The sequence below is a fragment of the Ursus americanus genome, chromosome 26, assembly GCF_024610735.1.
Source record: "Ursus americanus isolate L20-20 chromosome 26, mUrsAme1.1.p, whole genome shotgun sequence".
NCBI classification, from domain to species: domain Eukaryota; kingdom Metazoa; phylum Chordata; class Mammalia; order Carnivora; family Ursidae; genus Ursus; species Ursus americanus.
Window position 1 is genome coordinate 20,445,811 of NC_142152.1, and position 13,705 is coordinate 20,459,515.

Consider the following 13,705-nt stretch of genomic DNA (forward strand, 5'->3'; position numbering starts at 1 on the left):
GGCAAGGATCTGGGAGCTCAGCCAATTGGTAAAAAGTCGGGAAGCCCTTTTGGATTCCCCAGAGCACTCTGGAGGCGACCGGCATTGGTGCCCACGCTCAGGGGATGGGGACGCGGGCGAGGAGACTCTTATCTGTGGGATTACCTCGGCAGAGCTCCGGGATTTTTTCCGGCGGGGTCCCCTGGGAGAGGCAAATGAACCTGAGGGGCAGTGCAGGGGGTGGGGGTTAACCCGGCGGTTTCCATGGCACCCAGGGCGTGGGGGAGGAATGCACCCAGCAAGCTGTGGCGAAACAACTGCGCAGCGGGACCAGCCGGGCTGGAGAAGGCGCGAGGGAAAGGGGGGGCAGGAGGGTGGGGGAAGCCGGGCTGGACGGGGGTGGGGCGGTCACGTGCGCCCGAGGGGGCGGGGCCCCAAAGCCACCCCGGAGCGGAACCGATTCCCACCTAGAGGCTCCGTGCCAGGCGCGAACTTTTCTCCAGGACTGAGAGACTGAACTTGACTTGAACCCCTGGTGAGGACTCAAGGCACCCGTAGCCAGGACCGGGCTGAGGTGTCTGCGGCCGGCCTAGGGGACAGCGGTCGGTGGCAAAAGACACCAAGGAAAAGTGGGAGCAGAAGCTTGGGGGTGAGTGAAAGGAGCTCGGCTCGCAGTTTTTTAACGCAGGCTCGGTTCTCCGTTTATTCTGGGGTGGGCCGGGGCAAGTGCCCTGTCAGCTCTAAGGGAGCAGCCGAGGCCACTGTCCCTTAAGACTGCCGGGGTCCTCAGCACCTGTGTCGGGCTTCAGGAGAGGCTGTGGTCATGGTGAATGAAGATCCCAGCCAACAGGAGCACGATGGCACCCCCGCGCAGGAGCCTGCTCTCCGGGCGGACCCCAGCGCCTCCATCCACCCGAGCGTGTCGGTGCACCCGAGCGTGTCTGCCCACCCCAGCGTCTCCATCCACCCCAGCGTGTCGGCGTACCCAAGCAGTTCGGCCCACCCCAGTACCTTGGCCCAACCCGGTGGCTTGGCCAACCCCAGTAGCTCGTGCCCCGAGGACCTCAGCGTGATCAAGGTGAGCAGGCGCCGCTGGGTGGTGGTCCTGCTGTTTAGCTTCTACTCCATGTGCAATGCTTTCCAGTGGATACAGTACGGCTCCATCAATAACATCTTCATGAAGTTCTACGGGGTCAGTGCCTTTGCCATCGACTGGCTGTCCATGTGTTACATGCTGACCTACATCCCTCTGCTCCTGCCGGTCGCCTGGCTGCTGGAGAAATTCGGCCTGCGCACCATCGCCCTCACCGGCTCTGCTCTCAACTGCCTGGGGGCCTGGGTGAAGTTGGGGAGCGTGAAGCCACATCTCTTCCCAGTCACGGTCCTAGGCCAGGTCATCTGCTCTGTGGCCCAGGTCTTCATCCTGGGCATGCCGTCCCGCATCGCTTCAGTCTGGTTCGGGGCCGATGAGGTGTCAACAGCCTGCTCCATAGCTGTCTTTGGCAACCAGGTGGGTCGAGGAGTGGGCGGGTGTTCAGGGGAATGGGAGTCAGCTCATTGTGAGGCTCACTGTGTTAGGTTGTACCTGAGGGCATCTGTGTGGGAGCCTGCAGTCTTGTGACTTCAGCAGCGTTTGTGACTCTGGGGGACTTCGTGGCTGGGTGGGAGTGAGGGATTGTGACTGGATGGCTGGCTAAGTGAAGGGCCGGGGAACCGAAGGAGGAGACCTTTTCCTTTACCGACAGTTTCTCCTCCCCCAGCAGAAAGCATGCTTCTGGAACGTCCGTGGGTTTATGGTCTCCTTCCTGACCCCGTCAGTCCACCGGCCTAGACCTGGGATTTCAGGAAAGCTGTTCTTTCTCAGGGAGCAGCCCACGGGCATCAGATTCTTCTAGGATCGTCAGAATTGGGTGGATATTTTTAGCCTGACCCACCGGCTTTCCTAGAGTGCAGTATCTCCCGTACTAACGGAGAATCACAGAGCTCTGGCCTGGTGGTGTTTGGCCCCGTGTTTACCGTTTTTTATACACAGCTGAAGCCAGGACAGTGGAAACAGTGCTCTGGGCCAAACGGCTTCCCTGGGGGTTAGAGCCAAGCCTAGCAGGATGGAGTAGAAATCTCGCTCTGAACTTCCAAGGCCTAGAAACCTTTTTGGGAAGGCGTGGAAAGCTCCTATCCCTATCCCTTTTCTTTCCTTCTTTTCGAAAGGAGAATCTCAAATTCTATGCATCTCGGTGAGGTTACGACTCAAAACCTTGGGCATGTTATTGACTGCCTTCTCCAAATATTTGAGGCAAGTATTTATGGAGTCCTTTTCTATCTAGACCACTGCCTCCAGGTCCCACTTCTTCCCAAGCACCTGCAGTTGTTTTCATTTTATTTTATTTAACAAATGACCAGTAACCTGTAGTTCTTATAGGATTTTTCCCTTATAGGAGGATAAAGCTGGCAGGTGAAGGGCAGGACCTTTCCAATTTCCCAAGGGTTCAATCTCCCTATGAGCAGCAGAACAGGATTCAGAGGAAGTCACTGCAATCTCAGACCTGTTGTTTTGGGGAGAGCAGGGTTGCTAAGTGGGAGAAGCCCCTCCGGTGGCCTGGCGAGATCAGAGAATCCAAAATTCTTTTGTAAACCATAAAGCATAAACGAATAGGTTTTCAGACCCCTCCTCACACACCTGTGAGGGAATTTGACACCAGATACATCTTTAAAGTGTAATAAGATTAGTTTCTCATTCCCCATGCCCACTCCCCACCAAGGTCAGGAAATGCTGAGAATTTTACATTTAAAAACACCCTCACAGCATATATTTGTATCATGGAGCCATCTATTCAATCTGAACTTTTTGGCTTAACCTTTTAAAAATGTATGAAAAACTGAATTGTTTATGCTTCCTCATGTCGGGATGAATATCTATGTTTGGTTCTTGGCATGTGTTTTATTTAACCTTTCTTTCTGAGTAAGGCACGGCTGAATGGAGGAGAGATAGTATTAGAGTACCCTGAGTTTTGCGGCTTAGAAAACAAGGCTCCGCGGAGTAAACAGACTTCAGATGCTATTCCACAGAGTAATTCTTCTTGGCCTGCAAACCTCACATTGGTCAGCTAAACTCTGTACCCTGGTCATTCTGACTTCCCTCTTCTAGTGCCTCTTAGGTACTCCACACATGCGCCAGCAAATTTGCTTGCATCAAATTCACCATTCATTCATTCATTCATTCAACAAGCATTCACCTAGTGCCTCCCATTTGCCAGGTACTGGGCTAGGGCTTCGAAGATAGTCCCTGCCTTTGCAGAGTTCCCATACCAGATTTTAAAATTGTACTAGGCAATAGGATTCTGATAAACAACCAAACAAATAAAAGCCTGGATCAGCGTATAAAGGGTTTATTTTCAGTTCTCCATGAGATTTAATATCTTCTTTGCCTAATTGCTTAGAGGACATTGAAGCAGAAGGAAGCTAATATCTATCAAACACCTATTATGTGCAAGCATTTTCTCACCTATTATTTAATTTTTCAACTCTGTGAGGTAGGTGGAATTTGTCCCTGTTGTTACACGGGTGAGGAAATTGAGACCAGATAAATGGAGGAAATTTATCCAGGGTCCTACAGCTACTAAGTGGTAGAAGGGAGATTTGAACGCAATTCCATCTGCAAAAGCCTATGTCAATAGGCCAATATTGAGTTGTCATGTGGATAAAGCATATATTTTTTATTTTTTAAATTAAAATTTTAAATTAATTTTTAATTTTTCATTAATTAATTGTTTTTTTAAAGTAGGCTCCACGCCCAACGTGGAGCCCAAGACAGTTTGAACTCCTGACCCTGAGATCAAGGCCTAAGCTGAAATCAAGAGTCAGACACTAAACTGACTGAGCCACCCAGGTGCCCCTAAACCATATATTTTTAAAAAGGGGGGAGGGCAGGATTGTGAGGTTGGAAGTTTGCCCCTTGTGTCTGGTTGTTGGTGGTGATAAAGTATCCAGCAGTTTTCTCCAGAATCTGAGAACCTCTGTACCTATTTTCTGTTTTGAAGTCCCTGGCACTAGTATTGCCTCCCCACCCACTGTGTTGTAAACTGCTGAAGGGCAGATCGATTCTGCTTCTTGGAGCCTAGCAAGAGTCACAAGAAGGTGGGGCTCCAGTCTTTGGGAAGAAGAAACCAGTGAGTCCTCAGCTGGGGTGAGAGAGGGAAGGAGTCTTAGCATTGCAACAGAGCCTCTTCCCTTTGGCTCTGGCCAGTTGCATAGGTGGTGACAGCCTGGCATTGGGCAACGCTTGTTCCATTGCTTCCAGGGAAATGACCCATATGGGGTTTTGAGTGATGCGGACGATGTGATAGCAGAAGGATTGGAAGAAAGCCCCGTCCTAGAGTCTGGTGATAGCTTGATAGCACTGGACAGGAGAGATGTGGGAGGGAGCTCGAAGAGACCAAGTCAGTTCCAGTATAACACCGAGATGGGGAGGGACTTCCTCAAGGTCCTTGGGCAGTGAGAGCGCAGTGCCAACCAGAAAAAGAGTAGGAGAGAATGTTTGCTTTTTGAGTTATGAAAATACAGGAGTCTCCCCTTATCCCGGTTTCACTTTCCATGGTTTTAGTGCCCCGTAGTCAACCTGGAAACAGATGGTCCTCCTTCTGACCTATAGGAGGGGTCATCCATAGCCTAACACGATTTCACAATGCCACGTGCTTCCCCTCGCTTCATCTCATCACACAGGCATGTTATCGTCCCACATCATGGTAAGAAAGGTGAGCACAGTACAATAAGATAGTTTGAGAGAGAGAGAGAGGCGACATTTGCTTAACTTTTATTACAGTATACTGTTACAATGGTTCTATTTTATTACTAGTTATTGCTAATCTCTTACTGTGCCTAATTTACAAATTGAACTTTATCATAGGTAGGTATAGAGAAACACGTAGTCTAGACAGGTTCAGGCATCCAGTGGGGGTCTTGGAATATATCCCCCGTGGATAAGGATGGATTGATCAGTCCAGTGCAGTCACCTTACCATAGAAACATAGCACCGTCCAATAGAAACATAAGGCAAGCCACGTGTACAACTTAATTTCCTACTCGCTACATTAAAAATGGGTGAAATGTAAATTTTTTAAAAAGTAGAAAGAGCAGGTGAAACTATGTTTAGTAGTATGTTTTATTTAACCCGATATATCCAGAATAGTCTTTTAACATGTGATCTATATAATAAAATCACCAAGGAGCTATTTTCCATTCTTTCTTCCTACTGAGTCTTTGAAAATGGGCACGTATTGGGCACTTAGAGCCTCGCCACATTTCCCAGGACTGGTGAGATGTGTTCAATAGCCAGGTTGGACAGCACAGATCTAGAACAATGATGCTCTTTAGGGGGTGGGGGTGGGGGTGTTTTCCTTGACCCTCTTAGGGGCCCTGGTTGGGTCTAAAAATTACACTGATGAAGACAGGTTATCAGGAGAAAATCATCCAAATTTATTTAATATAAGTATTACATGATATGGGAGGCTTTCTAAGGAAATGAGGAAGCACTTAGACCTGTGTACTTTTAGGCTAGGTTTGATGAAAAGTGCCCCATTATGGAGGAATAGGACAGGTTAGGAGTATGAAGTTCGTGTAGTGAACTGGAGGAAGCTGAGCAAGGCCTGTTTGTTATGATTCTCCTTGGTATCCTTTTGTCTCCAGAGGTAAGCGTGCTCTTTTGCTCCAGGTGTGTGTGGGGGAACCTCTTACAGGAGGGTTAAGGCCTGTTTCAGGGAAGAAGGGTGAGGAGGAGGAGGAAGTCAGAGTGACTTTCCTACTCTGCTGTTTTCTGAAACTCCCTCAGCTTAAAATATTCCGGGTGCCATAATTTGGAGGAGCATGTCCTGCACCACGTCATATTTAAGCATTTGGAAATAGATTCTAGCAGATAAAGATGGGCGCTAGGAAACCGAGGCCAGCCTTGAGGTGTTCACTGGACCGGCTGACCATGTGGTAATACCAGAGAGGCTGGGTGTCTGAGATTGACTCAGAGGTCAGGGTCAGGAGGTGGGTGGTCAGCCTACTCTTGTTCCCAAATCATGGTCATTTGCCATGGTCATATGTTAAAGTCTAAGCATATCGTTCTGGATTTTCTAATGTCAGAAGACTTTCAAGGTCTGATTGAAGTTGGCGGGAGGTGAAGGCAAACTCTTGTTCTCTTCTAGTGATTGTTCTTGTTACTTAAAGCACACAGAGTGCCTGCCCACGTGGCTGACCACTTTCTGGCCTCCCCTTATGCACTGGAGGACAGGAATAGGCCAGGTCTGGGAGGGCAGAAGGAGGCTAGTGGTGACTGACATGCAGTGGGGTGGGGCTGGGACCACACCTTCAAATGCTCCTGGGGGCCGGCCAGGTGTTATAAATGTGACAGTCAAAATGACTTTGGGGTGTGGTGGGGTCACAGCAAATGTGAGAGTCCATTTCCCACCTAAAGACAGCAGCTGCATCGGCTCCCACCAGCTGTTGGTATACGAAGCATGACCCAGTGTTGCCAGATCTCATTTTTTTTCTTTAAGGAGAAACCAGAGATCCAGATTTTTAGGTGAAGTCTCTATTTATTATTATTATTATTATCATCATCATTGTTGTTATATTATTGTAAAAGAGACGTAATATTTATCATTTTAACCATTTGTGAGTGTACAATTCAATGGCATTAAAACCTTCTACAATGTTCTATAAGCATTACCACTATCTATACCCAAAACTTTTTCATATACCCTCAACAATTGTGTACCCATCTAATAAGTCCTCCTATCCCCCTCTCTCCAGCCCCTAGTTATCTCTGTTCTGCTCTCTGTTTCTATGAATTTGCCTCTCCTAGGTACCTCATATAAGTGAAATCATACAATATTTGTCTTTCTGTGTCTGGCTTATGAAACCCGTGTAAGTGCTGATAACTAATTCATAAGAGTGTGTGTGTGTGTTTAATTATATTCCATCTTTCGAAACTGTGGATCAGATAAAACTTCAGTTTGAGACTTCTGGGGAAGGTAAAGTGGAAGTGAATTCCAGCTTTCCTTTGTCAGTCGGAAAGCCCTCACCAAGGAGGCAAGCCAGCAGAAATGAGCTCAGAGGCTAGCAGCTCTGGGGAGGGAACCAGACCAACGCTCCAAGGCAAAAATGGTGATCATTTGCCTCAACCTAGGGGCTGGGTAAAAATACAGATGTCTGGGCCCCCAGGTGGACCTCCTTAAACTGGACTCTCTAGGGATGGGACCGGGGCTCCTATCTGTTCACCTGGCTTCCCAGGTGAGACCAGTGATCAGTTTTCGGCTGGGAGAGAGGAACAGCAGGCCTAGGGAAGGCAGCCTCTTGCTTAGAGCCACGTTCTTGTCAGAGAGATTTATTATGTTTGCTGGTCCAGTGTGCCGGTGGAATAATTGGGAGCTCAGCTACTCACACTTCAGATTGAGGGAAGAGGCTGGGCTGGGGGTGGGGCTCATAATTTGGATTCATTTAAGGTTTTTTTTTTTTTTAAAGATTTTATTTATTTATTCGACAGAGATAGAGAGCCAGCGAGAGAGGGAACACAAGCAGGGGGAGTGGGAGAGGAAGAAGCAGGCTCATAGCGGAAGAGCCCGATGTGGGGCTCGATCCCAGAACGCCGGGATCACGCCCTGAGCCGAAGGCAGATGCTTAACCACTGTGCCACCCAGGCGCCCCTCATTTAAGGTTTTTAAAATATACTCCCACCCTGGGGGTGGGGGGCAGGCTCTGGTGGAATGTGAGGTGGAACTATGCTGATGCTCCTTCCTACTCCTTCTGTTTCTTTAACCTGCAGCTCAGGGCACTGGAGGAGGCCCAGGTTGGCCTGGCCTGACTTCTATCTTGTCTTTGTTCCTTTGGTGGCATTGTTTCAGGTGCCTGGCAATTCTAGGGAATCGAGTCTAAGTCTTCAGCTTAGCATGCTAAGACCCCTACTCTTCACCATTTCTTTCTATCCAGTGTGTCTCTTATTCCCTCCCAGCCTTGTGTCTCTGCTCTGATCAGTCTGGTTCTCTCCTTGAAGATACACTCACTGCTTGGGGAATAAGCCTTAGACCTTGAAGAGTGACATCAGCAAGATGGTGGCTCAGGAAGCATCAGACCTTCGCCCCCCTCCCCGGAAATGTTAAATAAACTAAAAACCAGCTAAAATCACTTCTAGTCAAAGATAGACAGCAACCAGGCAAACACCCGACCAAGAAAAAGCCCCATTCAAAATGGTAGGAGATTTCATGGCATATTTACTTATCTTTTCCTTCTGCCTCCCTCCTCTCCCATGCTGTACTCCCAATAACCAGTTCCTGCCTGTAAACTGAATTTGCAACACTTTAACCTAATTGTATTTTTGTACACTAACAATGAACAATCCAAAAAGGAAATTAAGAAAACAATTTCAGTTACAGCAGCATCAAAAAAAAAAAAAAAATCCACGAATAAATTTAACCAAAAAGGTAAAAGACTTATAAACATGGAAAACTATAAAACATTGCTGAAAGAAATTAAAGAAGTCATAGATACATGAAAAAAGACATCCTGTATTTGTGGATTGGAAGACTTAATATTGTTAAAATGGAAATACTACCAAAAAGAATCTACAGATTCAATGCCATCCCCATGAAAATCCCAGTGATGTTATTTGCAGAAATAGAAAAATGAAAAATAGAAAAATTAATGTGGAAGTTAAGGGACACTGAATAGCCAAAACAATTTTGGAAGAGAACAAGAAAGTTGGAGGTCTCACACTTCTTGATTTTAAAACTAATAACAAAGCTGTCGTAATCATGACAGTATGGTAATGGCATAAAGACAAACATAGACTGATGGAACAGAGAGCCCAGAAGTAAACCCTCGCATATGTGGTCAAATGATTTCAAGCAGGGAGCCAAGGCCAATGGAAACCTTTTCCTTAAAAAAAAAAAAAAAAAAAAAGAAAAAGAAAAGTGTTTTTTTAGAGCAGTTTTAGGTTTGCAGCAAAAGTAAGTTGAAGGTACAGAGATTTCTCCCTACCGTTCTTACCCCCACTCCTGAGCACACAGCCTCCCCTATTGTCAGCATCCCCCACCCGAGCGGTGGGCTTGTTACAGTTGTTGAATCCATACTGACACATCACCATAACCAGTCTTTTCAACAAAGGGTGTTGAGAACTCTATGAGGCACAGGCGTACATTTGTTACAACTGATGAATCTACATTGACACATGATTATCACTAACCTTTTCAACACATGGTGTTAGTAAAACTGTAAGACTATAAGAAGAAAACAGGGAAAACGCTTAGTGATGTTGGATTTGGTAATGATGGCAATGATTTCTTGGTTGTGGTACTAAAAGCATGGGCAACAAAAGAAAAAAAGATTCATCGGACTACATCAAAATAAAATACTTCTGTGTATCAGAGAACACTATCAATAAAGTAAGAAGGCAACTCGTGGGATGGGAGAAAATATTTTCAAGTCATATATCTGATAAGGGTTGATGTCCAGAATATATAAAGAATCCCTATAGCTGAACAAAAACAACAACAACAAACTGATGTAAAAATGAGCAAAGGACTTGAACAGGTATTTCTCCAAAAAAGATATAAAAATGGTCAATAAGCCCATGAAAAGATGCTCCTTATCAGGGACATGCAAATCAAAAACACAATGAGATACCACCTCACACTCATTAGAATGGCTATGAAAGAAGAAAAAAGAAACAAGTGTAGGCAAGAATGTGGAGAAACTGGAACCCTTGTATGTTGCTGATGGGAATGTAAAATGGTGCAGTCTTATGGAAGACAGTATGGCAGTTCCTCAGAAAATTAAAAATAGAATTACCATATGATCCACCAGTTGTGCTTCTGGCTATTTACCCAAAAGAATTGAAAGCAGGAAGTTAAACCAGGTATTTGTATGCCCATGTTTATAACAACATTATTCACAGTAGCCATAGAGGAGAAAGCAACCCAAGTGTCCATCTACAGATGAATGGATAAATAAGATGTGATATACACATGAAATGAAATAGTATTCAGCCTTAAAAGAAAAGGAAATTCTGACCCATGCTACCCAAGGATCAACCTCGAGGACATTATGCTAAGGGAAATAAGGTAGTCCACAAAAGGAGAGATACTCTATGAGTCCACTTATATGAGGGAGTGATGTGTATTTTTTTCTGACACCAGCCAATTCTCCAATTCTCTAACACCAACTGAGGGCCCTACAATTTAATTTAATTCTAACACTACTTGGAGCTAATGCAGACTAACCCCACAAGGTAAGGGTTCAGTTCCACAAGACTGCCCCCACTTAAGATGCCATTTGCAAATCTTGGGGGCCAGCCAAACTTTTCACTGACTGGTTATAAATTGAGGGTTCCGACGACCCCTACTCAGGTTCCATAATTTGCTAGAATGGCTCACAAAGCTCAGGTAAACATTTTATTTACTGGTAAGGTAACTTACTTTGCTCGTTATTATAAAGGATACAACTCAGGAACTGCCAAATGGAAGAGATGTGGGGAACTTTGTGGGCATGCCACCCTCCTGGCACTGATGTGATGTGTTCACTCACCAGAAAGCTCACCGAATTTCCTTGCTCATGTGTTTTTATAAAGCTCAGTTTCTAGCTCCCTTTCCCTCTTCAGAGGTCGGGGGAGGATCAGACTGAAAGTTTCCAAACTCCAGTTGTGTAATTTCTGGAGATTAGCCCATCTGAAGGCCATCTACAGGCCTTGCTCTGAGTCACTTTAGTAGCATAAACTCAAGTGTGACAGAAAGGGGTTCTTTCTGAGTAACAGAAGACACTCCTATCACTCACGGAATTCCAAGGGCTTTTAGGGCTTTGTGCCAGGAACCAGGGAAAAGGAGCAGATACATTTTGATTATACCACAGGTACAAAAGAGTACTCAAATTCATAGAGGCAGAAAGTAGGATGGTGGTTGCCAGGGACTAGGGGAGGAAAGAATGGGGAGTTACTGTTTGATGGGTGTGGAGCTTCAGTTTGGGAAGATGAAAAATGTTTTGGAGATGGGTGGAGGTGATGAATTACTTAAGTACGTATGAATGTACTTAATTCCACTGAACCATACAGTTAAAAATGGTGGAAATGGTAAGTTTTATGCTATGTGTATTTTACCACACACACACAAAAGATCCATTGCTTGTGAGGTGTTCCCTTCTGGCTAGGTGTCTGCTCACCTCCTGTCATCAACTCATCAGTCTCTGTGCTCGGAGGAGTGCATTGAGCCTTCTCTGCGTGTGCTGAGTTCACTGGGATACTGGCCTTTGTTTTCTGGAGATTTGTTTCCCCCTCTTCCTTATCTTTTCTCCTGTCCTTTCCCCCCCTTTCTCCTCCTTTTCTTTCAGCTAAATGGGAAACTTGTCAGAGGACTGGAAATTTGACTAGTACACCTCTCCTATATCTCTGGGCATAACAGGTGCTTACAAATGGATGGACAAGTTAATACACAGGAATTAAAGTGACGACTTAGTTGAGAGTTCAGGTCGTTGGAGGAAGGAACTGTCATACCTGGATTTGTCTTTCTGATGTGATTCAATCCTACTCCTTCAATGGGAAGAGCTGATGAGGTCCTTACTGTGTGCCTTGAACCCTGCCAGACCCAGAGTGGTTGAGAACACCATCTTTAGCTCTGCTATGTTCCTTCAGACAAGTTCATTAGGTCTTCTACGTTTTGATTTCTTCTTTTGTAAGCGGGAGATAATATTGGCTATTGCAGAAGGTAAAGAAGAGGATTAAGTGAGACAAATGGAGGGCTCTTAGCTCACAGAGTTTATCAGATAAAAAAGTGCTAAATGAAGAACGGATGCTATCCGTTCTACCATCAATAAACGTAATTGCTCCTAATCTAGAAGGAGAGGCCAGTACTTAAAGGCTCATAATACCACCATGTATCAGGCTCAGGGATATAAGTGCAAGGGGCATCAACAGGTCACAGCATGTGGGAGGACATTACCCCAGGGTCAGCGCAATGGGGGGCAAGCAGGACAGCTTCCCCAAGGAGGTGATTTTTATGAGCTGATTCTTCATGAGTGGAGTGACCAGGAGTTGGGTGACTAGGGAGGGCGGGCCATTCTGGGAAGTTTCCAGGCAGTATTGTCATAGGCACTTGTCCTGCTTGAAAGCTGCTCCAACTAAAAGCTGTACGTGGGTGCTGGGAGGTGGCGTTACTTTCCCAGATTGTGGTGATGACACCTGTTGTCTGTGATGAAGACTTTGGAGTCTCTGGGGTAACACAGATCCTGGTCCAACCCCTACCCCCACACATCAGTCCTTAGTCTCACAAACTGAAGGTTCTGCTGAAGGAGGTGGGCTGTCCGGGCCTCTTAGGTGGACACAGCTGCTTTCTCCTGTCTGATTCTTGATCTTTTTCCGGCAATGCTGTTAACAGGATGTCCTTTCCTTGACTTCAACTCTCCCTAATCCCTAACATCAAACAGCCCCATGTGGATTGCAAGATAAGGGTCGGAACCCTGTCAAGGATTAGATAAAGAATCGTATGGTTAATGTGACAGCTGGGGTTTCCTCTTCTTTCTTTGTTCTCTGTCTCCTGACTTCTGTCCAGCACCATTCCTGAACTTAACCCAATGCAGCATCTTTCTTCTCTTGGTTCTGAAGGACTAAGGGCCCTTTTCTTTACTGAGTCATTCTGAGGTGGGAGGCCTTCCTGCAGGCTCTGACTGTTCACCTCAATTCTTCTGCTTTCTGACCTCTTTCCAGGCATCTTTCCTTTTCTATGCTGTGCAGACACTTTAGCTCGGCTTCTCAGCCCCACACGGTTCAAGCTGAGGCCTTGCTCGGGCTTGCGGGCAGGAAATAGCAGTGCCGTCGGTGTGCTGTAGGGGAGATGGGAGGCAGGGCTGGGCTTTACTTGCTTACCATCTTCTTGGAATCAGTGTGTCTCAGAACCTCATAATGGAGCAGTGTTTGCTCTGGATCCTGTCTGATTCCTTCTCTTGAGAGGAGTTGAACACAAGTCCCTTTAGTTTCCAGGAGGCCACTTTTGATAGGACAGCTCTGCTGGCTCTGGGGGGTGGGGGGGGGCATGAACGTGGAGCAAAGTTAGGAGTTTTTGTCTTTCCTCCTTTTTCCCCTTCTCCTCTCCCCTGGAAATTCCTGCTTTCTGCCCCAAATTACTGTGTTGGCAGGGCTGGGTCTCATCTGATGGCTGTGGATGCAGCTCTCTGGACACGAGGCTATTTGTGGTGTCCGTCTATTCCGAGAAGTGGGCAGGGCCCATTCCAATGGGCTGTTTGTCTGGGGTGGTGGCTGGCCCTGAAGCAATCTCTGTCGGCTCGGACCTTTGCCCTGGGCTTCCAGTTCAGCGCTGGACACGTTTGTGGAACCACTCAGTGAGCTCCCTCGGAGGACCATTTCTTCTCTCCTGAGGAGCTCGGCAGGAATACAGATCCCTCTCTCCCCCGCCAACCCTGCCTCGGACGCGTAGGGAAGACAGCAGCAGAGAATTGTCTGTTGACTTCTTTCGTTGAGGGCAGCGGAGAGCCACTGTGAAGGGTGGGCCATACATCTCCAGCACCAGAACCACAGGGCAGGCGTGGGAGATGTGGTTGTTAAAAATGCTGATTCCTGGGCCCCAGGGCCAACCCAAGGAATTAGCGTCTCTGGGTAGGGCTCAGGATTCTGTGTTTTTGATTCTCTGTCAGGGATTCTGACGCCCACTGAAGTTTGAGAATTCCTGGGGTGAAAGCTGTGGAGCCT

The 13,705-nt window shown here is 46.8% G+C and overlaps 1 protein-coding gene across 1 annotated transcript in view; it reads left to right on the forward strand.

Moving 5' to 3' along the window:
- Window positions 1-398: 398 nt before the first annotated feature.
- FLVCR2 (FLVCR choline and putative heme transporter 2) overlaps window positions 399-13,705 on the forward strand; it is a 52,774-nt gene continuing 39,467 nt past the window's right edge. Inside the window, exon 1 of the mRNA XM_045807779.2 lies at window positions 399-1,489. Within this exon, the coding sequence (XP_045663735.1) occupies window positions 803-1,489 (687 nt within the window). The 5' untranslated portion in view covers window positions 399-802. The remainder of the gene's footprint in view (window positions 1,490-13,705) is intronic.